The 27,265-nt window shown below is 42.0% G+C and overlaps 1 protein-coding gene across 2 annotated transcripts in view; it reads right to left on the bottom strand.

The window, feature by feature from the left end:
* PAFAH1B1 (platelet activating factor acetylhydrolase 1b regulatory subunit 1) overlaps positions 1 to 27,265 on the bottom strand; it is a 107,235-nt gene that overhangs the window by 40,187 nt on the left and 39,783 nt on the right. For both annotated transcript variants that reach the window (XM_037987485.2, XM_073004582.1), the window contains exon 2: positions 14,844 to 15,066. In XM_037987485.2, coding sequence (XP_037843413.1) covers positions 14,844 to 14,875 — 32 coding nt within the window. In that variant the 5' untranslated portion in view covers positions 14,876 to 15,066. The remainder of the gene's footprint in view (positions 1 to 14,843; positions 15,067 to 27,265) is intronic.

Raw genomic sequence — 27,265 nt, 5'->3', positions numbered from 1 at the left:
CCCGCCTGTAATCCCAGCTACTTAGGAGGCTGAGGCAGAAGAATCGCGTGAACCCGGGAGGCGGAGGTTGCAGTGAGCCGAGATTGCACTATACTCCAGCCTGGGCAACAGAGTGAGATTCAGTTTCAAAAAATAATAATTTTTTTTTTAAAAATAAAAAATGTATACTTACTTTGACAGTAAATGAAAATACATAGGTGTTTTTATAAATATAAACTTAAACATCTGAAATTTAGATTACGGTTATAGTCTTATTTCAACCTTACTATCCAATTCATTCATGTACTTTGCTTCTGTGGCCCCATGTTAATAAAATTCAAATTCACACAGGTAAACCAGTGCAAACAGTACCTGGATTTAAACAGCTCAATTTGCAGTCTCAGAGTATTCTGCAATTAAACTGAGCCAGAAGATTTAAAAAGGAGTGGGAAATACCTGTTACAAAGCTGAGTCACTAACAAGATCTAAAAATTCCTTTCATGCCTTTCTATAGATCACAAAGTCAGGCAAAGACTACCCAAATCTTAAACTAAGCCCTAGAACTATCTGGCATCTGACACCACTGCATGAACATGTGCAGCTACAGTATTCCCATGTACAACGCGAAGTGCGCGGGCAGGTGCAGACCTTCAGTGTATTTCACACAGGCCAGGGAAAAACCACTCTCCAATCACTGCCAAGTATGTATGATGTTCAAACAGATTCACAGGAGAAACCCTGAATACCTCAACTAACTGCAGAGGTCAGTTTTTTAAAGCAAGAAAGCAAACAACAACAAAGAAAAAACAAGCTTAAAAATATATTACAGTCATGAAAAGACATGGAGAAATGTTTTTTGGTTTTTTGTTTTGTTTTGTTTTGTTTTTTTGAGACGGAGTCTCGCTCTGTTGCCCAGGCTGGAGTGAGTGGCGCAATCTTGGCTCACTGCAAGCTTTGCCTCCTGGGTTCACGCCATTCTCCTGCCTCGGCCTCCCGAGGAGCTGGGACTACACACGCCCGCCACCACACCCGGCTAATTTTTTGTATTTTTTTAGTAGAGACGGGGTTTCAGTGTGTTAGCCAGGATGGTCGCGATCTCCTGACCTCGTGATCCACCCGCCTCAGTCTCCCAAAGTGCTGGGATTACAGGTGTGAGCCACCGCGCCCGGCTGAGAAATGTTAAGTACAGATTGCTAACTCAACACAGCCAATCTGAACAGGATACATGCTATATAACTGTAATTTTCTGGAAAAGACAAAATTATGGAAACTAAAAATATGAGGGTTTTAGGGAGGCAGGGAGGGATGAATAGGTGGAGGCTGAGATTTTTAGGGCAGTAAATTTATTCTGTACGATTGATGGATATTTAACATTAGGCATTTGTCAAAACCAACAGAATATACAACAAAAAGAGTAAACTCTAATGTCAACTGTGGATTTAGTAATAATGTGTCAATGTTGGCTCATCAATTATAATAAATATACCACATAAATGTGAGATGGTAACAGTAGGGAAAACTGGGGAAAAGGCAAAATTAAGAGGTGGGGCATGAGAAAAGGCATATTGGCACCCTCTACCAAGTCACTCACTCTATTCCCAAATCAAAATTCCTACGGAAAACATTTAAGGCTTTTTGGGAAAATAATTTGAGAGAAGGTGGTTTACAAAACAAAAAATGTAGGAGAATTTATCACCTCATATTGAAATGTATTTTTCTTTTGTTTTGCGATAGAGTCTCACTCTGTCACCCAGGTTGGAGTGCAGTGGTGTGAGCTTGGCTCACTGCAGCCTCTACCTCCGTGTCTCAGCCTCCTAAAGTAGCTGGGATTACAGGCAGGAGCCACCATGCTCAGCTAATGTTTTTTTTTTTTAGGTAGAGATGGGGTTTCGCCATGTTGGCCAGGCTGGTCTTGAACCCCTGATCTCAGGTGTTCCACCTGCCTCAGCCTCCCAAAGTGCTAGGATTACATGCGTGAGCCACCGCACCCGGCCAAAATATATTATTAATATAAAGCTACAATAATCAAGAGTGTTCTTCTGGCTCCTGAAAGCACAGCAAGTCCAAAAACCAATGCAAGGTTTTATAAGAAGGTGTTTTCAGATCAATAAGGAAAGGACTATTCAATAAATGTTTGGACATGTGGATAATGACTCAGAGAAAAAGCACTCGGATCCCTTCCTTGTATAATCAACAAACATAAATTCCAGATGGCTTAGACATTACTATAAAAAGAAACGAAAACAAAAATGCCTTAAGAAAGTAAAAGTGAATACTTATGTAGTCATGAATTGCGAAGGTCTTCCCAAACATGAATCTAAAGGTAGTATCAAGGAAAACACAGTTTTACTCTGTAACACTTCTTTGCAACATATGACCATGAGTGACTTAGTACACTAGTCCTCTTATGAATTGACAAGAAAAATGTAAACACTACAACAGAAAACAAAACAAAACAAAAATGTAGCAACACCCCAAACAGGCAATTCACAAAGAGAATGGCATTATACACACAGAAAAAGTTTTGAACTCACAATAATTTTAAAGAAAAAAAATTGTATCAATTGTAGGATTACTTTTATATACCCACATAAAATTTGATTTTTTCAATTAACTTTTTTTTTTTTTTTTTTGACACAGAGTCTTGCTCTGTCATCCAGGCTGGAGTGCAGTGGCACAAGACCTCCCCGGATCCTCCCACTGAAGTCTTCCAAGTAGGTCCCAAGACAGTGCCCGACATCCCCATATTTTTTTTTTGAGATGGAGTCTCGCTCTGTCACCCAGGCTGGAGGGCAGTGGTGCAATCTCGGCTCACTGCAACTTCCACCTCCCAGGTTCAAGTGATTCTCCTGTCTCAGCCTCCCGAGTAGCTGGGATTACAGGTGCACACCACCACGTCTGGCTAATGTTTGTATTTTTAGTAGAGACGGGGTTTTGCCATGCTGGTCTTGAAAATCCTGACCTCAGGTGATCCACCTGCCTCAGCCTCCCAAAGTGTTGGGATTACAGGCTTGAGCCACCGCCCCTGGCTACCAGACTATTTTTTAAACAAATTTTTTGTAAAGATAAAATCTTGCACCTACATTGCCCAGGCCCATCTCAAACTCCTGCCTCAAGCAATCCTCCCTCCTTGGCCTCCCAAAGTACTTGAATTCCAGGCCTGAGCCACAGTGTCTGGCCTGTTTTAAGGCCTTTCTTCACACAGGAAGTTTTTTATTTTGATACAGTCAAACTTACCACTCTTCCTTTTGTTTCTACATTTTATACCTTGAGGAAGTTCATTTCCACCCAAAGTCTATACTTTCTCTACCACTTTATACTGTTATTCTGTATGTGTTCAACATTAACGCTTTTAATAATACCACCTTTATCCCATTCTAAATTTCATAAATGGGCATGTCTTTCAACTTGGTTCCCCTATTTGCCTATTCCACATTTTACAATCATATTTGTGTATCTGACAGATTCAGTTCCTTTCTATCATTTAAAATATTTATTTTTCTCTTCCAAATGATTTTTAAGATCAAGCTGGTCAAGCTAATGAGAAATTTAGTTTGAATTTTGATTGGGATTGCATTTTATTATTTTAAGAGTTGTGGTATCTGTCCAATACTGACTTTTTCATCCAGAAACAAGGAAGAAAATCTTTTCTACTGTATTATCCAATAACAAGAACAGTTTATTATTTATTTGAGACAGAATCTTACTGTTGCCCAGGCTGGAGTGCAGTGGCATGATATCCGCTCACTGCAACCTCCCTGCCTCCTAGGTTCAAGCAATCCTCCTGCCTCAGCCACCCAAGTAGGTGGGACTACAAGCACACACCACCACGCCTGGCTGATTATTGTATTTTTAGTAGAGAAGGGGTTTCGTCACATTGGACAGGCTGGTTTTGAACTCCTTATCTTAGGTGATTCACCCGCCTCCGTCTTCCGAAGTGCTGGGATTAAAGGTGTGAGCCACTGTGCCTGGCCAAGAACAGTTTATTTTTGTATGCCATCTTGTTTCAGGTCACCATACTAAACCCATTATTATTAATATTTTTTGAGACAGTCTTGCTTTGTTGCCCACACTGGAGTGCAGTGGCATGATCTCGCTCCCAGTTTCAAGCAATTCTCCTGCCTCAGCCTCGGCATCCCAAAGTGCTTGGATTACAGGTGTGAGCCACCCCGCCTGGCCCTGAACCCATTAATTCTCATTGTTGGTTCCCTTAGGTTGTCCCTGTAGATGCTGTCACCTATCAATGTTTGGTTGCTTCCTTTCCAGTATTTCTAATTCTTTTTGTGGACTTACTACATGAGCTGGAATCTCAAATACTCAAAACAGATGCAGAGATACAGGAACTCTTAGTTTCTTGCTGACTTTAATGGGAATGCACCTACTATTTATACTTTCATGTTTATTGTAAATTTCTGGTAGGTAGCCATAATCAAGTTAAGAATATATCCTGTTATTTTCTACAGGGTTTTCTTTTTTTTTTTTTTCCAATCAATCAGGAATGGGTACTAAAAATTATCATTTTCTACATCTTTCTGGATTAATCATATGGTGTTTCACTTTTTTTTTTTTTTGAGATAGAGTCTCACTCTGTTGCCCAGCATGGAGTGCAATGGCACGATCATGCCCCCTGGGCTCATGGTCTCCCACCTCAGCCTCCCAAGTAGCTGGGGCTACAGGTGTGCACCACCACGCCCGGCTAATTTTTTGTACTTTTAGTAGGGATGGGGTTTCACCATGTTGGCCAGGCTGATCTTGAACTGTTGACCTCAAGTGATCCACCTGCCTCGGCTTCCCAAAGTGCTGGGATTACAGACGTGAGCCACCATGCCCAGCCATAAATTTCTTCATGTTGAACCAACCTCGTAATCATGGGGAAAACTGTATTTGGTGATAGGAGCTGGCTGTGTCCCCACCCAAACCTCATCTTGAATTGTAGGTCCCATGATCCCCACGTGTGGTGGGAGGGACCCGGTGGGAGGTAACTGACTCATAGGGGCGGTTTCCCCCATGCTACTCTCATGACAGTGAGCTCTCATGAGATCTGATGGCTTAATAAGGAGATTCCCCCTTCACTCGTCTCTCATTCTTCTCCTTTCTGCCACTATGTGAAGGACAACATGTTTGCTTCCCCTTCTGCCATTATTTTAAGGTTCCTGAGGCCTCCCAGCCATGTTGAACTGTGAGTCAATTAAACCTCTATCCTTTATCAATTACCCAGTCTTGGGTATGTTTTTATTAGCAGCATGAGTGAACAAATACACTTGGCCATGCGTAATGCTTTTCATATTCTACTGGATTCCACTATTATATTATTTAGTATGTTTATATCTGAGTTCACAGAAATAATTAGACTGTAACCTTCTTGTTCTCCTTTTTGAGACAGGGTCTTACTCTGTCACCCAGGCTGGAATACAGCGGCATGATCTCGGCTCACTGCAACCTCTGCCTCCCAGGTTCAAAATACTCTCACACCTCAGCCTTCAAAATAGTAGCTGAGATTACAGGTGTGTGCCACTAACCCCAGTTAATTTTTGTACTTTTATTTTTTTAAGACAGAGTCTCACTCTGTCTCCCAGGCTGGAGTGCAGTGGCACAATCTCGGCTCACTGCAACCTCCACCTCCTGGGTTCAAGCGATTCTCATGCCTCAGCCCCGACCCAAGTAGCTGGGACTACAGGTGTGCACCACCACACCCAGCTAATTTTTGTATTTTTAGTAGAGATGGGCTTTCTCCATGTTGGCCAGGATGGCCTTGAACTCCTGACCTCCTGACCTCAGGTGATCCACCTGCCTCAGCCTCCCAAAGTGTTGCGATTACAGGCGTGAGCCACTGTGTCCAGCCACATTTTTTTATTTTTAGTAGAGCCAGGGTTTTGCCACATTGGCTAGGCTGGACTCAAAAGACCCACCCACCCTGGCCTCTCTGAGTGCTGGGGTTACAGGTGTGAGCCACCATGCCTGGCCTTGCCCAGTGTTTCTATGAAGGTGGTGCCTGCCTTATAGAATAAGCTCCTAAATTTACTACCTTTATGTCCCGGAAAAGACAATGGAATCTGGGAAGTAAATGGTCCTTAAGATTTGAAAAAATTAGCATCTAGGCTTAAAAACTGCCTGGGCTTGAGGTCTTTAATGTTACAATGTCCTCTATATTTAATTATCTATTCAAGTTTCCTACTATTTCTTGAACCAATGTTATCACATATTTTCCTAGAAAAAGCACCCAGGTCATTTAGATTTTCAAATTTATTTATTTATTTATTTATTACTTTTTGAGAGTCTCACTCTGTCGCCCAGGCTAGAGTGCACGACCTTGGCTCACTGCAACCTCCGCCTCCCAGGTTCAAGCGATTCTCATGCCTCAGCTCCTGAGTAGTGGGGACTACAGGCGTGTCCACCACACAATAAAAATACAAAAAAATACATTTTTGTATTTTTAGTAGACATGGGGCTTCGCCATGTTGGCTAGGCCGGTCTCAAACTCCTGACCTCAAGAGATCCACTGCGCCCGGCAGATTTTCAAATAGGATACCGTACTCTCGTAAGCTTGAACATGATCTGAATTCATTTTATGTTGAATTTCTCATTCCTATATAGTTCATTTATGTCTTTTCTCTTTATTAAATTAGTTTGTCTATTTTACTGGTCTTTTTAAAAAGCTAGTTTTTGGTTTTATTAAGTTTACTGGACTATTTTCTGTTTTATTAAGGTCTGCTTTTATTATTAATTCTTCCCCTTTCCTGCTTTCTTTAGACTTATCTTGTCATTCTTATTCTTAAATTGAATACATAGTTCATTTTTTGTCATTAATTTTATAAAGATTCACTGAAGACTTTCTGTAGGCTACGTTGGCTATATCTGATAAGTTTTTGTTGTCAGTACCCTCATTATTACTGATGTCTTCAGTTCCTAAGTTTTATTTTAATCTCAACTCCGGAGCTATTTAGAAATATACATATATTTGGCCGGGCGTGGTGGCTCATGCCTGTAATCCCAGCAATTTGGGGGGTACAGGCAGGTGGATCATGAGATCAGGAGAGCGAGACCATCCTAACACAATGAAACCCCATCTCTACTAAAAACACAAAACATTAACCAGGCGTGGTGCCATGCGCCTGTAGTCCAAGCTACTCGGGAGGCTGAGGCAGGAGAACCCAGGAGGCGGAGGCTGCAGTGAGCCGAGATCGCGCCACTGCACTCCAGCCTGGGTGACAGAGTGAGGCTCCGTCTAAAAAAAAAAAGAAATACATATATTTTTGAGACAGTCTCCCTCTGTCCCCCAGGTTGGAGTGCAGTGGTGCAATCTCGGTTCACTGAATCTCTGCCTCCCGGGTTCAAGTGATTCTTGTGCCTCAGCCTCCCGACTAGCTGGGATTACAGGCATGTGCTATCGCGCCCAGCTAATTTTTGCATTTTTAGTAGAGGTGAAGTTTCACAATGTTGGCCAGGATGGTCTCCAACTCCTGACCTCAAGTGATCTGCCGCCTCAGCCTCCCAAAGTGCTGGGATAACAGGCATGAGCCACCGCGCCCGGCCCCAGATTTACATTTAAATCTTACCATAAGACAAATTTTCTTTGCTTGATGAACACTTCTGTTTTTGTTTTCTGACAGGATCTTGCTCTGTTGCCGGGGTGGTGTGCAATGACATGATCATGGCTCACTGCAGCCTCAACCTCCCAAGGTCAAGCAATCCTCTTGCCTCAGCCACCTGAGTAGCTGGGACTACAGGCATGTGCCACCACGACTGGCTAATTCTTGCATTTTCTGTAGAGACGGGGTTTCACCAGGTTGCCCAGGCTGGTCTTGAACCTCTGTGCTCAAGCCACTCTCCCACTTCGGCCTCCCAAAATGCTGGGGATTATAGGTGTGAGTCACCACACCTGGCTTGATGAACATTTTAACTTATTTATCTAAAGCTCTCCACACATTTAGTCATCTGAAATTAGGTTCTCCTCTTTCACTTCATTTTTATTCAAATTAAAAGCTCTCTTGTGGGTCATAATGTCATAATGTTTAAATACTTATCCTGATTATGACGGTAGTAAGTGTGACTGCAGTGAGTTCATACAAAGCATCTGGAAGATCTGAATTGGCTCAAATAACGACAACTAAAAAACAGATATAGCTCCAAATAACACAAAGGTACACATATACAGGGTTATGTATTATATACAGTATTATTTGGAGTTACAAAATATTGCAAACTACCTAAATATACCAAACACGGGAGACTGCTTGAATACATTAAGGTATAAGTAGAGAACTAGGTGCTACACATACAACTGTTTTATTTATTTATTTATTTTTGAGATGGAGTCTCACTCTTGTTGCCCAGGCTGAAGCACAATGGTGTGATCTCAGCTCATCGCAACCTCCAACTCCCAGGTTCAAGTGATTCTCCTGCCTCAACCTCCCGAGGAGCTGGGACTACAGGCGCCTGCCACCACGCCCAGCTAATTTTTCGTATTTTTAGTAGAGATGAGGTTTTACCATGTTAGCCAGGCTGGTCTTGAACTCCTGACCTCAGGTGATCCACCCACCTCAGTCTCCCAGAGTGCTAGGATTACAGGCGTGAGCCACTGTGACCAGCCTACAACTATTTTAAAGAGAAAAATGAGGAAAAGTTTTATGAACTTACATGGAAAAAGTTCCAGGAAATACTGGATTGGTAAGATAAAAAAAGAGAGCCAGAGAGGCCCAGTGGCTTGAGCCTGTAACCCCCGCAACTTGGGAGGCTTGGGCCCAAGAGTGAGACCACCCTGGGCAACATAGCAAGACTTCATCTTCACAAAAAAAATTTGTAAATAAAAAATTAGCCAGATGTAGTGGCGGGAGCCTGAAGTCCTAGCTGCTCAGAAGACTGACATGGGAGGATCACTTGAGCCCAGAAATTAAATGCTGCACCACTGTATTCCAAGCTTGGGCAAAAGAGGTTGAATCTGTCTTAAACAACATCAAAAAAAGCCAGGTACGGGCCGGGCACGGTGGCTCAAACCTGTAATCCCAGCACTTCGGAAGGCCAAAGCAGGTGGATCTCTTGAGGTCAGGAGTTCAAGACCAGTCTGGCCAACATGGTGAAATCCTGTCTCTACTAAAAATACAAAAAATTAGCTGGGTGTGGTGGTGCCCACCTGTAATCCCAGCTACTCAGGAGGCTGAGACACAAGAATCACTTGAACCCAGAAGGCAGAGGTTGCAGTGAGCTGAGATCGCCCCACTGCACTCCAGCCTGGGCCACAGAGAAAGCCCCTGTCTCCAGGGTGGGGAGGGGGAAGCCAGGTGTGTTGGCTCGCACTTATAATCCCAGCACTTTCTAAGGCCTAGGTGGGAGCATCACCTGAGTCCAGAGGCAGCCTGGGCAACACAGTGAGACCATCTCTACAAAAAAGAAAGAAAAATTAGTTGAGTGTGGCCAGGCGCAGTGGCTCATGCCTGTAATCCCAGCTATTAGGGGGGCAGAGGCAGGAGAATAGCTTGAGCCCAGGAGTTTGAGACCTGCCTGGGCAATATAGTGAGACCCCATTCTCCACAAAAGGGGGGAAACAAAAAGGGCAAAGGAAAAAATTAGCTGAGCATGGTGGCATGGCATGTGTCTGTAGTCAGAGCTACTCAGGAGGCTGAAATGTGTCAATAGCTTTAGCCCAGGAGGTCAAGGCTGCAGTGAGCCATGATCACGCCACTGCACTCCAGTCCAGACTGGAAGACAGATATGAGACTCTGTCTCCAAAAACAACCAACCAACCAACAAACAAAGAACATATATAGTATGCTACCTTTTATTTAAGAAAGAGGGAGAAACAAGAGGACATATATCTCATATTTTTAAAAACAATAAGCTTGATTCCCTCAAGGGATGAAAGGAGTTGGGGGTAACATGGTGGAAGGGATTCAGAAGAGAATAACACTTCTGGGTATATGTTTTTCTAAAAAAAATTAAAGACAGGACAGCGGGGAGTAAGGGGGAGGATCAAAATAAGCAAGATGAACTCAACTATATTTCAAATGAGTAATACCATCATGCAAAGAGGGAAAACAACAACAGAACAAATTCTAAGTAGCCTATTAACACATTTGATGATCATGTCGTGGGCAGGACAGGCAGGAGTAGAGCTGCATACACATTCTCAATCCTTTCCCGGATGTTTGGTCTTCGTAGAAGTATGAGGGAAACAATTCTAAAACTATTTCAGAAGTAGAGGTTGAGTATCTCTTATCTGAAATGCTTGGGATCAGGAGTATTTCAGATTTCGACATTTTTTCTAAATTATGGAATATTTGCATATATCTAATGAGGTACCTCGGGGATAAGCCTCAACCAAGTCTAAACACAAAATTCATTTGTTTCATAAATGCCTTATACATACAGCCTGAAGGCAATTTTATTTATTTTTTTCTGAACACTTATCCCCAAGTTCTAATGAAGGTAATTCTATATAATATTTTAAATAACATATGCAACTTGTCACATGGGGTCAGTCAGGTGTGGAACCGTCCATTTGCAGTGTGATGTTGGCACTCGAAAAGCGTCGGATTTTGAAGCATTTTGGATTTTTGGACTTGGGGTGCTCATCCTATATTACAGAATTGAGCAAATGAGTCAATCTATTGATATTATTGGGAGTCAGGGTTCTCACTATGGAAGAAGAGGGATATAAATAAATGGAATGAGAGAAGATAAAGAATTTTGTGGGGACAGACTGGAATTAGAAGCATCACTGTAGCCTAATGATTTCTAAAGTAAGTATGTGTACATGTAGGTACTTATCAGTGGTTTTCAACTGATGACACTGGCAACGTCTGGAGATAATTTTCTTTGTAGCATCTAATGGGTAGAAGCCAGAGATGCTGCTAACAACCAACATTATACAAGACAGCCCCCACAACAAAGAATTATTTGGCCCAAAATGTCAATCTTGCCAAGACTGAGAAAACACTTGTATATGTCTCTACCAGGGTGTCGGTATATGTATTCATACATGCATGTATTTTCTACCTCTGTCTCTACTTAAAGGGCTCAGAAGCAAAGACATCCCAGTAATAATGTCCATACCTAGTGCCCATATCTTGGTCTCTAATACATACCATGCGCCACTAAGAACCAAAGCTTGTTGGAGAAAGAGCTGATTCTAGAATTAAGGCAGGATAGGTACATAGTAAACCTGGAACATCTTGTTATTCTAGAAAGTAAGGAAGTAATCCCCCAAAATGATAGGAGCATACAAAAGTATTAACTAAGGGGGCTCTCATGGGCCAAACGTGGGACAACTCAAGTACGAAAACAGTGAGAACAGTGATGCATGATAAACAATGGAAAATACGAGAACTCATGAGTTCACATCAATGATGAAAAGACAGCCGGGCGCGGTGGCTCACATTTGTAATCCCAGCACTTTGGGAGGCCAAGGTGGGCGCATCATCTGAGGTCTGCAGTTCAAGACCAGCCGGGCCAACATGGTGAAACCCTGTCTCTACTAAAAATACAGAAACTAGTTGGGCGTGGTAGCAGGTGCCTGTAATCTCAGCTTCTTGGGAGGCTGAGGCAGGAGAATCGAATAACCCGGGAGGCAGAGGTTGGAGTGAGCCAACATCGCATCACTGCGCTCCAGTCTGGGCAACAGAGTGAGACTCCATCAAAAAAAAAAAAAAAAAAGGGAAGGAAGGAAGAAAGGGAGGGAGGGAGGGAGACAAGTAAATAAAAAGAAAAAGAAAAGAAAGACAAGTAAATAAAGAGAAGAAAAATAAAGTCCCTTGCTTACAGCAAAATGATGAGTGCTGCCTGTAGTGTGGAATGAGTGGTGGTGAAAATCACCACTCTATAAAAACCGCTGTAGTAATGATGGTTCAGGCAAGACTCATCAATAGATGTCAAATCCAGAAGGGAAATACTGACAGAAAACATTAATGTTTGTATGGTCTTAAAAGTACTTCCCACTTACTTGTGGTAAAGAAAACAACAGTAACTACACAGTGGAAAAATCAATCATTTTGGTTGAGGATGAAAATTGAGGGGCAGATGACCATCTCTCTCTCTAAATGCAACTGTCTTAAGAAGAATACAAACGACTTACGTAGTATTCTGGCCAAGAATGCATAACCTGAATCTAATCATGAGGAAACACTAGAAAAGTACAATATGAGCACTTTGGGAGGCCAAGGTGGACGGATCACCAGGTCAGGAGTTTGAGACCAGTCTGGCCAACATAGTGAAACCCCACCTCTCCTAAAAATACAAAAAATAAGCCGGGTGTGGTGGCGGGTGCCTGTAATTCCAGCTACTCGGGAGGCTTAGGCAGAAGAATAGTGTGAACCCAGGAAGCAGAGGTTGCAATGAGCCGAGATTGGACCACTGCACTCCAGCCCAGGCGACAGTGCGAGGCTCTGTCTCAAAAAAAAAAAAAAGGACAATATGAGAAATACTCTATTTTAAAACAAAGACTATTCCTCAAAAACATTAAGGTCAAAAAAAAAAAAAAAAAAAAAAGGACAAAGAAAAGCTGAGGAATTGTTCCAGATTACATGTGACTGAAGACACATGAGGGCTAAATGCAATGCCTGATCCTGGACTGGATGATGCACCAGAGTCACAAAGCACCACGAAAGACATTACAGAATCAACTGACAAAATTGGAACACGGAAAGTTAAATTTAATAAAACTGCTAGCTATACTGTGGTTTTATAGAATATCCTTATTCTTGGGAACTACTTACGTTTATTTGTGGGAAAAGGTATTTCTTTGATATATGCAACTTACTCTCAAATGGTTTAAGGAAAACCTATTATGTACTGCACACGCACACCCCCAACACACAGAGTGCAGATGATAAAGCAAATGGTACAAATGTTAACAATGGGTGTATTTCAAAAAACATTAGTATGCTTTGTGTTAATCTTGCAACTTTATAAATTTGAAATTACTTTCAAATAAAAATTGTTGAAAAGCCACATAAATTTTTTTTTTAATTTTAAAAATGTAGAACATACTCATGCCTGTAATCCTAGCACTTTGGGAAGCCAAAGTGGGTGGATCACAAGGTCAGAAGTCAGAGACCAGCCTGGCCAAGATGGTGAAAACCTGACTCTACTAAAAATACAAAAATTAGCTGGGAGCGGTGGCAGGCGCCTGCAATCCCAGCTACTTGGGAGGCTGAGGCAGCAGAATTGGTTGAACCCTGGAGGCAGAGGTTGCAGTGAGCCAAGATCGCACCACTGCACTCCAGCCTGGGCAACAGAGTGAGACTCCGTCTCAAAAAAAAAAAAAAGAAAAGAAAAGAAAAAGTAGAACATAAAGCCACATTTTCCCGTTTTGTTTTTTTGTTTTTAAGGCTAGTCAGGTGAAGCAGGAGGAGTGGAAAATCCCCCTATGTTCTTCACCTATAAAAACAGAATGCTGGCCGGGCGCGGTGGCTCAAGCCTGTAATCCCAACACTTTGGGAGGCCGAGACGGGCGGATCACGAGGTCAGGAGATCGAGACCATCCTGGCTAACACGGTGAAACCCCGTCTCTACTAAAATACAAAAAAAATTAGGTGGGCGAGGTGGCAGGCGACTGTAGTCCCAGCTACTTGGGAGGCTGAGGCAAGAGAATGGCGTGAACCCGGGAGGCGGGGCTTGCAGTGAGCTGAGATCCGGCCACTGCACTCCAGCCTGGGCGACAGAGCAAGACTCCATCTCCAAAAAAAAAAAAAAAAAGGAATGCTATAAAATACTCTAAAACAGAAGGGGTCAAACCATTGCACACCTCTCTCATTAAAGCATCCGCATTAATTATTTTATTAGTTACCTCATGAAGTTCAAATTCTGTAATGGCCATTGGAAGATAAAAGAAACACAACAAGGCAAAGGAAAGGCATCAGTGATAACAAGAACAAGACAGCTTTCACTTTTCTAAGACATAGATTCCAGACCAAAAAAAGAAGTTTAGAAGAGCTTTGAAGCACCTAACTTCCTATTGAACATAATATTTTAAAAGATAAGCTTTGGGGCAGGGCGCGGTGGCTGATGCCTGTAATCCCAGCACTTTGGGAGGCCAAGGCGGGCGGATCACAAGGTCAGGAGATCGAGACCATCCTGGCTAATACGGTGAAACCCCGTCCCTACTAAAAATATAAAAATTAGCTGGACATGGTGGCAGGTGTCTGCACTCCCAGCTACTCGGGAGGCTGAGGCAGAAGAATGGCGTGAACCCGAGAGGCAGAGCCTGCAGTGAGCCGAGATGGCACCACTGCACTCCAGCCTAGGCAACAGAACGAGACTGTCTCAAAAAAACAAACAAAAAAAGATACGCTTAGGGTAAAACTTATCCCAACTGACTTGTCTGTTTTGCGTTAAACTTACATACAGTCAAGTCACAAGGGTGAATAATGCTATATCATGGCCAGGCAAAGTGGCTCATGCCTGTAATTCCCAGCACTTTGGGAGGCCGAGGTGAGTGGATCACTTGAGGTCAGGAGTTCGAGACCAGTCCGGACCACATGGTAAAACCCCATCTCTACTAAAAATACAAAAATTAGCTGGGCATGGTAGCGGGTTCCTGTAATCCCAGCTACTTGGGAGGCTGAGGCAGGAGAATCACTTGAACCCGGGAGGCGGAGGTTGAAGTGAGCCGAGATGGTACCATTGTACTCCAGCCTGGGTGACAAGAGCGAAAAACTCCTTCTCAGAAAAAAATGAATAAATTTAAAAAATAATGCTGTATCATAACAAGACTCTGTTTTAAAATCAGACCAAACTGCCTAAACCAATATTGGAACACTAGTAAAAATAGTTTTAATCTTAGAAGAGACCTCCCAAAGCTGTATTTTAATTTACTACTTTCTCTCTCATGAGGGAGATTTTTTTTTAAAGCACAAAACAAAGAAACTTACAGTTCATCTCGTTGTCTCTGGGACAGCACCATCTTGGCTGTAATGTCAAGCTTATATGATATAGTGGTAATGTCCCTCCTTTGGGAAATCAAAAAGCTTTTTGATCCGTGGACTTATAATTTAAATATGCCACTAAGTGTCTTCCGCACAGGGGAAAATGATTCTTTTACAAATGAATCCAACTAGTAACCAGGAGATATTCAACAAGTAAGATTCATTCCACCTAAGGAGAAAGAGAGAAGAAAAAAAAAAGATTATTTCACTTAAAATTTATTTCTAAATTATTAGTTGTAGTACTCATTTTCAAAGATAAAATTTATTGTGATGTTAGTATAAATATCACATGATTTTCAACTTATAGTAAAAGTCAACTAATGTCAAAAACCATACTGTTTTATATCTTTTAAATTAATAATTCAATGAGCCAAAACAGCATTACTTTTAAATTTAACATACATTTACCCAATCCCAATCATGTTAACCTGCCAGATACATTTGATTTCAAATATTAACATATAACTCTAAAAGACTGTAATTCTCTCTTAGAGACAAAAAGTAAAATTTCAAATTTACAAAAAAGGTAGAAAAGGTAAAACAGATAAGGGTTTCATGAACCACACAAGCCCAACAGTGCCAACTATAACTGAAGTAACCTTCAATGTTGAATGTTAGTCACCAACAACCTGAGAATGGCCAGTATTTATAATATACACTACTGCTTAGCAATCTTAGGCTTTTTTTTTTTTTTTTTGGAGACAGGTTCTCACACAGGTTGGAGTGCGCAGTGCCATGATCACAGCTTATGGCAGCCTTTCCCCTCTGAGCTTAAGCGATCCTCCCACCTCAGCCTCCCAAGCAGCTGGGACTACAGGCACACACCACCATGCCCAGTTAATTTTTAATTTTTTTGTTGTAGAGACAGGTCTCCCTACATTGCTGATCTCAAACTCCTGTGTTCATGGGATCCTCCCGCTTCAGCCTCCCAAAGTGCTAGAATCTTACGCTCTCTTAACCAATGCACTGAATTAAAAAACGTATTTGAGATGGTCTTATTTAAAATAGAGGCTACCAGTGGAAAAGGCAATTCAAAGCAATAAAAAAAAAAAAACCATCCTCCAAAGGATATGAAATCAACATATAATGAAGACCCTGTGGGATAACCAATCTAGAAACCTATCATGGACAGCAAGAGTTAAAGGACCATTTCCCGAGTACCTTTCAAATGCCATTGTAGTCACTGCTCCAGGCACTGGGAATACAGTAGTGAAGAAAGAAAAATGAGAGGCGGGTGTGGTGGCTCACACATGTAATCCCAGCACTTTGGGAGGTTAAGGCAGGAGGATGACGAGCCCAGGAGTTCAAGACCAGCCTGGGAAACACGGGAGACCCCGTTTCTACAGAAAATGTTTAAAATTAGGTAGGTGTGATGGTGCATGCTTACTTCAGAAGCTAAGGCAGGAGGAGTGCTCGCCACCCAGGAGTTCAAGGTTATGGTAGGTAAAATCATGCCACTGCACTCCAGTCAAGGTGACAAAGCGAGACCCAATTTCTTTTAAAGCCGGGGGGGGGGGGGGGGGAAGCATACCTTGGGGTTTCAAATGTGAGCCCTGAGGCCAGGCATGGTGGCTCATGCCTGTAATCCCAGCACTTTGGGAGGCTGAGGCGGGCGGACCACTGAGATCAGGAGTTTGCGACCAGCCTGGCCAACATGGTGAAACCCTGTCTCTACTAAAAATACAAAAATTTGCCAGAAATCACTTGAACCTGGGAGGCAGAGGTTGCAGTGACCTGATATCATGCCACTGCACTCCAGCCTGGGCAACAGAGGGAGACTCCGTCTCAAAAACAAACAAACAAAAAACGAACACGAGCCCTGAGTGACAGAGTGACAGCTCAGGTGCTCACTATGGCAACTGCTATTTCATTAGAGACCCTTATCTGAAGAACAATTCTAGTAAATAAAAGCAGGAATTTATTTTATAATCCTTAATGACTCTTCTGACCTGGAGCCCAGCTAACTACAAATGACAGCCGAAAGCCATCACCATCACTCCATCTAAATTCTGAGAAATATGATTGTATCACTAAGAAATAGTGGAAGTGGAACCAAACACAACAAACAACCCAGTAAACCATACTTCTTTGGTACTTAGTAACTCCTAATTATTCAAGCCTCACTCTTCTTCATATTTTTCTTTTTTGAGATGGGGTCTTATTTTGTTGTCCAGGCTGGCATACAGTGGCAGCACAATCATGGTTCATTGCAGTCTCAACCTGCTGGGCTCAGGTATCCCCCAACCTCAGCCTCTTGAGTAGCTAAGACTACAGGCATGTGCCACCAACCCCAGCTAATTTTCTCTGTGTGTGTATGTGTGTTTTTGTAGAGGCTGGGTTTTGCCACGTTGCCCAGGCTGGTCTCAAATTTCTGAACTCAAGCAATCCTCCTGCCTTGGCCTCCCAAAGTCCTAGGATTACACACGTTGAGTCACCATGCCTGGTCCAATTATATAGAGTGAAAATGAGGTATGGCAAAAATCCCTGCTTTAATCAGAAACCCCCCCACCATATGATGTATATTACAGAGTCCAATTTAATTATAAACAGACCTCTGCTAGCCAAAAAAGCAAATCAATGTACAAGAATAATGACAGTGTTGTGCATGGTGGCTCATGTCTGTAATCCCAACACTTTGGGAGGCTGAGGTGGGAGGATTGCTTAAGCGCAAGAGTTTGAGACCAGCCTGGGAAACACAGCGAGACCTTGTCTCTACAAGAAGTAAAAAAAAATTGGCCAGGCATGGTGGCACATGCCTGTAGTCAGTCCCAGCTACTCAGGAGGCAGAGGCAGAAAGGCTGCTTGAGCCCAGGAGGTCAAGACTGCAGTGAACCATGATTGTGGCACTGTACTCCAGACTGGGTGCCAGAGAGAAACTCTGTCTCTTAAGAAATAAAAATAAAAGAATGATGACAGTACTGGCACAGTAGGATTATCTAATAATGATAAAACACATACACAAATCATTAAATATATTGGTGTACTGAACAAACTTATTCATTCAACAAACATATAAAGAACACTTAATTTATATTACATGCTAGGTATTGTCTTAAATACCATGTTTAATGGGGAAAAGGACTTGGTCTTTTTTTTTTGGAGACAGAGTTTCACTCTTGTTGCTCAGGCTGGAGTGCAGTGGCGCAATCTCAGCTCACTGCAACCTCCACCTCCCAGTTTCAAGTGATTCTCCTGCCTCAGCCTCCTGAGTAGCTGAGATTACAGGCAGCCACCACCATGCCTGGCTACTTTTTGTATTTTTAGTAGAGACGGGGTTTCACCATGTTGGCCAGGCTGGTTTCAAACTCTTGACTTAAGTGATCCACCCGCCTTGGTCTCCCAAAGTGTTGGGATTACTGGTGTGAGCCACCACGCCCGGCTGGACTTGGTCTTTACATTCAAGAAGTTACAGTCTACTGGAAGAGTCAGCCAAGAGGGCAATTAAAACAGCGTGAATAATGTGACAAGTATTGCCACCTGTGGGCGATGGCACAGGGCGAAGCTCAGCAAGCAAACAGGCCACAAAATAAACTCAGGTCTTTATAATTTATCCCAGGGCCAATGGGGAGCCATTAGATGTTTTTTAGAAAAAAAATCACTCTCATTTACATAGTGAAGAATAGACCAAAAAGGAAGCTTGCAGTAATGAAGGTGACAGATGACAGAGGTCTACGTTAGGACACCAGGAGTAAATAAAGAGAATGAGATGCATTTAAGTTGTTTACTGGGTAAATCTTACAGGACTAGTGACTCAATGTGGACAGTAAGAAAGGGGGAAAGTCAGTCAAGGAGTCAAGTGATTTCTGGCTTACAACTAAGTTGAGATGGAGCGCGGTGGCTCATGCCTGTAATCTCAGGACTTTGGGAGGCCAAGGTGGGTGGATCACCTGAGGTCAGGAGTTCAAGACCAGCCTGGTCAACATGGCAAAACCACCCCGTCTCTACTAAAAATACAAAAATTAGCTGGGAGTGGTGGCGAGCGCCTGTAATCCCAGCTACTTGAGAGGCTGAGGCAGGAAAATCGCTTGAATCTGGGAGGCGGAGGTTGCAGCTGAGCCGAAATCATGCTCCAGGGTGGGCAACAGAGCAAGACTCCGTCTCAAAAAAACAAACAAAAAAACTAAACTAAATTGAACAGGAAAGTAGAATGTGTGAGAAGATGAGGAAAGTATGATTAACTCCATTTTAGGTATGTTGATTCTAAGATGCCTGTGAAATTTCCAGTACGAAGCTGTAACAAACAAGTTAGTTCTGAAGAGAACCAACCTATTAAAAAAAAAAAAAAAAAAAAAAGATTTGGTACTATTTAGACACGTTTACTGAAACCACAGCAGTGGATAAGATTACCCATGGAGATTGTGCAGAGCAACACCTATATTTAAAAGAGCCTACAACTAAGGCTAAAAGTAACAGTTCAAGAGGTAAAAGAAAAAGAGGAGAGAGTATGTCTCAAAAGCCAAGAGAGTATTTCAAGGAAGCAATCAACAGTATCCAAAGCTGTCCAACTATCAAGCAAAGTAAGGTTGGATGGGTCTGTTGTATTCAGCAAGGAGTTCATTGATAACCTTGATGAGAATGGTTTCACGTGGCAGAAACAGTATTTAAATGAGAAAGAGATGAAGCAGCGATCGTACCATAAATAAATATTTTTAAAGTAGATGAAAATATTGAAAAGCAGTTTTTCTCTGTTTTTTTCCCCCCAGCCAAATTAGATACTTAAATCCTAATAGTCTAAGTATGACGCCTTACAACTTAAAAAAAAAAAAAAAAAAAAGAGAGAGAGAGAGAGAAATCCTGGCTGGGCGGGGTAGCTCATGTCTGTAATCCCAGCGCTTTGGGAGGCCCAGGCAGGTGGATCACCTGAGGTCAGGAGTTTGAGATCAGCCTGACCAACATGGCGAAACCCCATCTCTACTAAAAATACAAAAATTAGCCAGTCATGGTAGCAGGCACCTGCAATCCCAGCTACTCGGGAGGCTGAGGGAGGAGAAGTGCTGGAACCTGGGAAACAGAGGTTGCAGTGAGCTGAGACTGCATCACTGCACTCCAGTCCCAGCAACAGAGTGAAGCTCCAGCTCAAAAGAAAAAAAAAAGAAAAAGAAAAAGAAGAAGAAAAAAGAAATCTTGATGGTGGAGAAAAAGACCATAGGAGAAATGAAGAAAGAATTAACCAAAGCCTAGTAAAACAACAAGACAACCAGATCATGGTATGATTACAGTTCTATATCTATATAACTGTAGTTTATATTGGTGTAGTGATGGAATAACAACTACCACCGGCCGGGCGCGGTGGCTCAAGCCTGTAATCCCAGCACTTTGGGAGGCCGAGACGGGCGGATCACGAGGTCAGGAGATCGAGACCATCCTGGCTAACACGGTGAAACCCCGTCTCTACTAAAAATACAAAAAACTAGCCGGGCGAGGTGGCGGGCGCCTGTAGTCCCAGCTACTCCGGAGGCTGAGGCAGGAGAATGGCGTAAACCCGGGAGGCGGAGCTTGCAGTGAGCCGAGATCTGGTCACTGCACTCCAGTCCGGGCTACAGAGCAAGACTCCGTCTCAAAAAAAAAAAAAAAAAAAAAAAAAAAAAAAAAAAAAAAAAACAACTACCACCTATGAAGTATTCTTGCCACAAAAATCAAACATGAATCTAGCCTCTGGCTTCAACTATCAATCTGCAAGAAGGATAGAGGGTAGATGAATACAGTGTACACCTCAATATCCATGGGGCAATGGTTCTGGGACCTCCAGGATTTTGATACCCGAGGTTGCTCAAGTCCCTGGTATAATATGGTGTAGTATTTTCATATAACCTATGCATATCTTCCCCTATAATATAAATCATCTCTGGATTACATATAATACTCAACACAATGTAAATATTATGTAAATAGTTGTTATATTATTAAGAGAATGACAAGAATAAAAGTCTGTATATATTCAGTACAGATGTATTTTTTTCTAATGTTTTCGATCCGGGATTGAATTCACAGACGCAGAACCCACAGATACAGAGGACCAACTCTATGTTACAGAACACCATGAGGGTACAATCAGCAAAATCTAGACTGTGAAAAGTCCTATAAAACAAATGACCAAATTTCTTCAATAAATACCAAGGGAAGAAAACAGAGATAGAAAGGGAAACCTACGGATCAAGTGAGACAAGTGACATATCAACCAATTGCAATTTACAGACTTAATTTAGATCTAGATTTGGACAAATTGTAAAATAAACCAATGAACAAACTTGGAGAAATCTGAACACTGGCTGGACATCTGGTAACACTAAATAACTGAATTTTTTAAGAAGTGATAACAGTATTGTGGTTATTTTTAAAAGTCTTTCAGAAATACACAATGAGGCTGAGTGTGGAGGCTCACACCTGAAATCCCAAGATGTCAGGAGGCCAAGGCAGGAGGATTGCTTGAGGCCAGGAGTTCAAGACCAGCCTGAGCAACACAGCAAGACCCCATCTCTACAAAAAGAAGATACACAATGAAAAAACTACATCAAATCAAAGTAAAATAATATCATGTCTGTGACTTGGGTAATGACAGTGAATGAGACAGATATATGAAACAAGACAGGCTTTGAACTGCTAACTGTTGAGGCTGGGTAACGGGTACATAAGGGTTCATTACACTATTCTCTAACTTTGTGTAAGGGTCTGACGTTTTCCATAATAAAACATTTTTTAAAAATCAGAAGGAGAGGAATTAAAGGATCATGGCAGACAGGAGGCAGGACTAGATTGCAGCTCCGGACAGAGCAGCATGCAGAGGCTTGCACTGTGAATTTTAGCTCCAGATCCACTGCAAGAACCAACCAGCAATCCCAAGAGGATCCACAGACCCTCTGAAGGAAGCGGATTGCTCCTGCAGGACCCGGGAGACACCCCAAGTACTGTGAGTGCCCCAGCTGCGGAATTGAGAAAGGAAGCCCCTCCTCTCCTGAGCACACCCCCACTAGAGAAACTGAAGGTCTGTTTGCAATTGAAGTTTCAGACTTTAACTTAGAGAGCCAAGCGAAATGCAGGGGTAGAGGAAGCAGCAAAAAGGCCCTGGGAGCTCACTGGGTCCCCAAGCAGCCCATTCTTGCCTGGCACCACAGGGAGGGTGGCCAGAGGAGCAGGGGGTAAAACCCCACAGGAAGAAGGAATTCTCTAGCCAAATTTTGTACCTATTTGAATGGGGTGGGAAGCCTCCTGGGCAGAACTCAGGGGAGGGTGCGAATCCGGCATGCAGACATCACAGGCTGGGGAAGAACTAAAGCCCTTTTCTTTCAGAGCATCTTGCTGTGTTACCCAGGCTGGAGTGCAGTGGTCCCACCTTGGCTCACCGCAGCCTCTACCTCCTGGGTTCTAGCGATTCTCCTGCCTCAGCCTCCCAAAGCTGGAACTACAAGCACACGCCACCACACCTGGCTAAATTTTTGTATTTTTAGTAGAGACAACGTTTCACCATGTTGGTCAGGCTGGTCTCGAACTCATGACCTCAGGTGAACCACCGCCTCAGCCTCCCAAAATGCTGGGATTGCAGGCGTGGGCCACCGCGCCTGGCCTTGTCTTAATTTTTAATGACTGCATGATATTTGATCATGTGGATGTACTATTTTTAACAATCTTTTATTGCTAGATATTTAAATCATGTCTATTTTCAATTACCAGCTTGAAGACAGTAACCCAACCCAACCCAACAAAGACAAAGAAAAAAGAATAAGAATATAGGAACAAAGCCTCTAAGAAGTCTGGGATTATGTTAAATGACCAAACCTAAGAATAATCAGTGTTCCTGAGGAAGAAGAGAATTCTAAAAGCTTGGAAAACATATTTGGGAGAATAACTGAGGAAACTCCCCAGGCCTTGCTAGAGACCTAGACATCCAAATACAAGAAGCACAAAGAACCACCTGGGAAAGTCACTGCAAAAAGATCTTCGCTAGGCACACTGTCATCAGGTTATCCAAAGTTAAGAGGAAGGAAAGAACTGTGAGACAGAAGACAGGTAACCTATAAAGGAAAACCTATCAGATTAACAGCAGATTTCTCAGCTAGAAAGGATTAGGGCCTTATCTTCAGCCTCCTCAAACAAAACAATCATCAGCCAAGAATTTTATATAGAGTGAAACTAAGCATCATGTATGATGGAAAGCTACCGTCATTTTCAGACAAACAAATGCTGAGAGAATTCACCATTACCAAGCCACCATTACCAAGCCACCATTACAATAACTGCTAAACAGAGCTCTAAATCTTGAAACAAATCCTTGAAACACATCAAAACAGAATCTTTTTAAAGCATAAATCACATAGGACCTACAAAACAAAAATACAAGTTAAAAAGCAAAAGCAAAAAACAAAAGAAACCCCAAGTACACAGGCAACAAAGAGCATGATGAATGCAAGGATATCTCACATTTCAATACTAACATTGAATGTAAATGGATTAAATACTCCACTTAAAAGATACAGAACTGGCCGGGCGCGGTGGCTCAAGTCTGTAATCCCAGCACTTTGGGAGGTCGAGACGGGCGGATCATGAGGCCAGGAGATCGAGACCATCCTGGCTAACCCGGTGAAACCCCGTCTCCACTAAAAAATACAAAAAACTAGCCGGGCAAGGTGGCGGGTGCCTGTAGTCCCAGCTACTCGGGAAGCTGAGGCAGGTGAATGGCGTAAACCTGGGAGGCGGAGCATGCAGTGCGCTGAGATCCGGCCACTGTACTCCAGCCTGGGCCACAGAGCGGATACAGAACTGCAGACTGAATAAGAACTCACCAACTATCTGCAGCCTTCAGGAGACTCACCTAACGTATAAGGACTCACAAATTTAAGGACTCATAAATTTAAAGCACAGGCGTGGAAAAGGGCATTTCACGCAAATGGACACCAAAAGCAAGCAGGGGCAGCTATTCTAATGTAAGACAAAACAAATTTTAAAGCAACAGCAGTTAAAAGAGACAAACAGGAACGTTATATAATAGTAAAAGGCCTTGTCCAACAGGAAAATACCACAATCCTAAACATATGTATGCACCTAACACTGGAGTGCCCAAATTTACAAAACAGTTACTAATAGACCTAATAAATGAGACAGAGAGCAACACAATAATAGTGGGGGGACTTCAATACTCCACCAACAGCACTAGACAGGTCATCAAGACAGAAAGTCAACAAAGGAACAATGGATTTAAACTATGCCCTGGAACAAATGGACTTAATCTATACACAGAACATTTCATCCAATAAACACAGACTATACATTCTGAATTTCAACAGCGCACGGAACTTTCTCCAAGATAGACCACAAAAAGAGGTAGACCTCAATAAATTTAAGAAAACTGAAATTATATCAAGCACTCTCTCAGACAATGGAATAAAATTGAAAATAAACTCCAAAAGGAACCTTCAAAACTATGCAAATACATGGAAATTAAATAACCTGTTCCTGAATGTGCATTGGGTCAAAAACGAAATCAAGATGGAAATTAAAGAATCATTCGAACTGAATGACAATAATGACACAACCTATCAAAACCTCTGGGATACAGCAAAGGCAGTGCTAAGAGGAAAGTTCATATCCCTAAACGCCTACGTCAAAAGTCTGAAGGAGTAAAGACAGACAATCTAAGGTCACACCTCAAGGAACTAGAGAAACAGGAACAAACCAAACCCAAACCCAACAGAAGAAAACACATAACCAAGATCAGAGCAGAACTAAACGAAATTGAAACAAACAAACAACAAAAAAACACAATACAAAAGATAAATGAAACAAGCTGGTTCTTTGAAAACATAAAACAAAATTGATAGACCATTAGCAAGATTAATCAAGGAAAGAAGAGAGAAAACCCAAATAACCTCACTAAGAAATGAAACAGGAGATACTACAATTGACACCACAGAAATACAAAAGATCATTCAAGGCTACTATGAACACCTTTACACACATAAATGAGAAAACCTAGAAGAGATGGATAAATTCTTGGAAAAATACAACCCTCCTCGCATAAATCAGGAAGAATTAAGATACCCTGAACAGACCAATAACAAGCAGTGAAACTGAAACGGTAATTAAGAAATTACCAACAAAAAAAGGTCCAGGACCAGACAAATTCACAGCAGAATTCTACCAGACATTCAAAGAATAGTTGGTACCAATCCTTCTGATACTATTCCACAAGACAGACAAAGAAAGAACCCTCCCTAATTCATTTTATGAAGCCAGCATCACCCTAATACAATCCTTAACAAAATACTAGTTAACCAAATCCAACAACGTATCAAAAAGATAATCCACCATGATCAAGTAGGTTTCACACCAGGGATGCAGGGATGGCTTAAATACACAGGTCAACAACTGTGATACAACACATACAGAATTAAAAACAAAAACCACATGATCATCTCAATAGACGTAGAAAAAGCATTCAACAAAATCCAGCATCCCTTTATGATTAAAACTCTCTGCAAAATCAGCATACAAGGGAAATACCTTAACATAATAAAAGCCAACTATGACAAACCCACAGCCAACATAATACTGAATGGGGAAAAGTTGAAAGCATTCCCTCTGAGAACTGGAACAAGACAAGGATGCCCACTCTCACCACTCCTCTTCAACATAGTACTGGAAGTCCTTGCCAGAGCAATCAGACAAGAGAAAGAAATAAAGGGCATCCAAGTCGGTAAAGAGGAAGTCAAACTGTCACTGTTTGCTGACGATATGATTGTTTACCTTGAAAACCCTAAAGAATCCTCCAGAAAGCTCCTAGAACTGATAAAAGATTCCAGCAAAGTTTCTGGATTAAAGATTAATGTACGCAAATCAGGAGCTCTTCTATACACCAAGAGCAACTAAGTGGAGAATCAAATCAAGAACTCAACCCCTTTCACAACAGCCACAAACAAAATAGTTAAGAATATACCTAACCAAGGAGTCAAAAGACATCTACAAGGAAAACTACAAAACGCTGCGGAAAGAAATCAGAGATGACACAAACAAATGGAAACACATCCCATGCTCATGGACGGGTAGAATATTGTGAAAATTACCATACTGCCAAAAGCTTTCTACAAACTAAACACAGTCCCCATCAAAATACCATCATTCTTCAAAGAATTATAAAAAATGATTCTAAAATTCATATGGAACCAAAAAAGAGACTGCATAGCCAAAGTAAGACTAAGCAAAAAGAACAAATCTGGAGGCATCACACTATCTGATTTCAAACTATACTGTAAGGCCATAGTCACCAAAACAGCGTGGCACTGGTATAAAAATAGGCACATAGACCAATGGAACAGAATAGAGAACCCAGAAATAAACCCAAATACTTACAGCCAACTGATCTTCAACAAAGCAAACAAACACATGAACCTTTTCAATAAATGGTGCTGGGATAATTGGCTAGCCACATACAGGAAAATGAAACTGCATCCTCATCTCTCACCTTATACAAAAGTCAACTCAGGATGGATTAAGGACTTAAACCTAAGACCTGAAACTAAAAACTCTAGAAGATAACACTGGAAAAACCCTTCTAGACATTGCCTTAGGCAAGGATTTCATGACCAAGAACCCAAAAGCAAATGCAATAAAAACAAAGATAAATAGCTGGGACCTAATTAAACTGAAGAGCTTTTGGACAGCAAAACGAACAGTCAGCAGAGTAAACAGACAACCCACAGGGTGGGAGAAAATCTTCACAATCTATACATCTGACAAAGGACTAATATCCAGAATCTACAATGAACTCAAACAAATCAGTAAGAAAAAACAAATAATCCCATCAAAAAGTTGGCTAAGGACATGAATAGACAATTCTCAAAAGAAGATATACAAATGGCCAACAAACATACAAAAAATTGTGCCCAGGCGCGGTGGCTCATGTCTGTAATCCCAGCACTTTGGGAGGCTGAGGCGGGTGGATCACGAGGTCAGGAGTTTGAGAGACCAGCCTGGCCAACATAGTGAAAACCCATCTCTACTAAAAATACAAAAAATTAGCCGGGCATGGCAGCAGGCGCTTGATATCCCAGCTACTAGGGAGGCTGAGGCAGGAGAATCACTTGAACCTGGGAGGCGGAGGTTGCAGTGAGCCAAGATTGTGCCATTGCCCTCCAGCCTGGGCAACAGTACGAGACTCCATCTCAAAAAAAAAAAAAAAAAAAAAAAATGAAAGAAAAAAAAAAAGCTCAACATCACTAATGATCAGGGAAATGCAAAACAAAATCACAATGCAATACCAGCTTACTTTTGCAAGAATGACCACAATCAAAATATCAAAAAACAGCAGACGTTGGGGTGGATACTGTGAACATGGAACACTTGAACACCACTGGTGAGAGTGTAAACTAGTACAAACA

This window comes from Chlorocebus sabaeus, chromosome 16, assembly GCF_047675955.1.
Source record: "Chlorocebus sabaeus isolate Y175 chromosome 16, mChlSab1.0.hap1, whole genome shotgun sequence".
NCBI classification, from domain to species: domain Eukaryota; kingdom Metazoa; phylum Chordata; class Mammalia; order Primates; family Cercopithecidae; genus Chlorocebus; species Chlorocebus sabaeus.
This window is presented reverse-complemented; position numbering and strand designations above follow the sequence as displayed.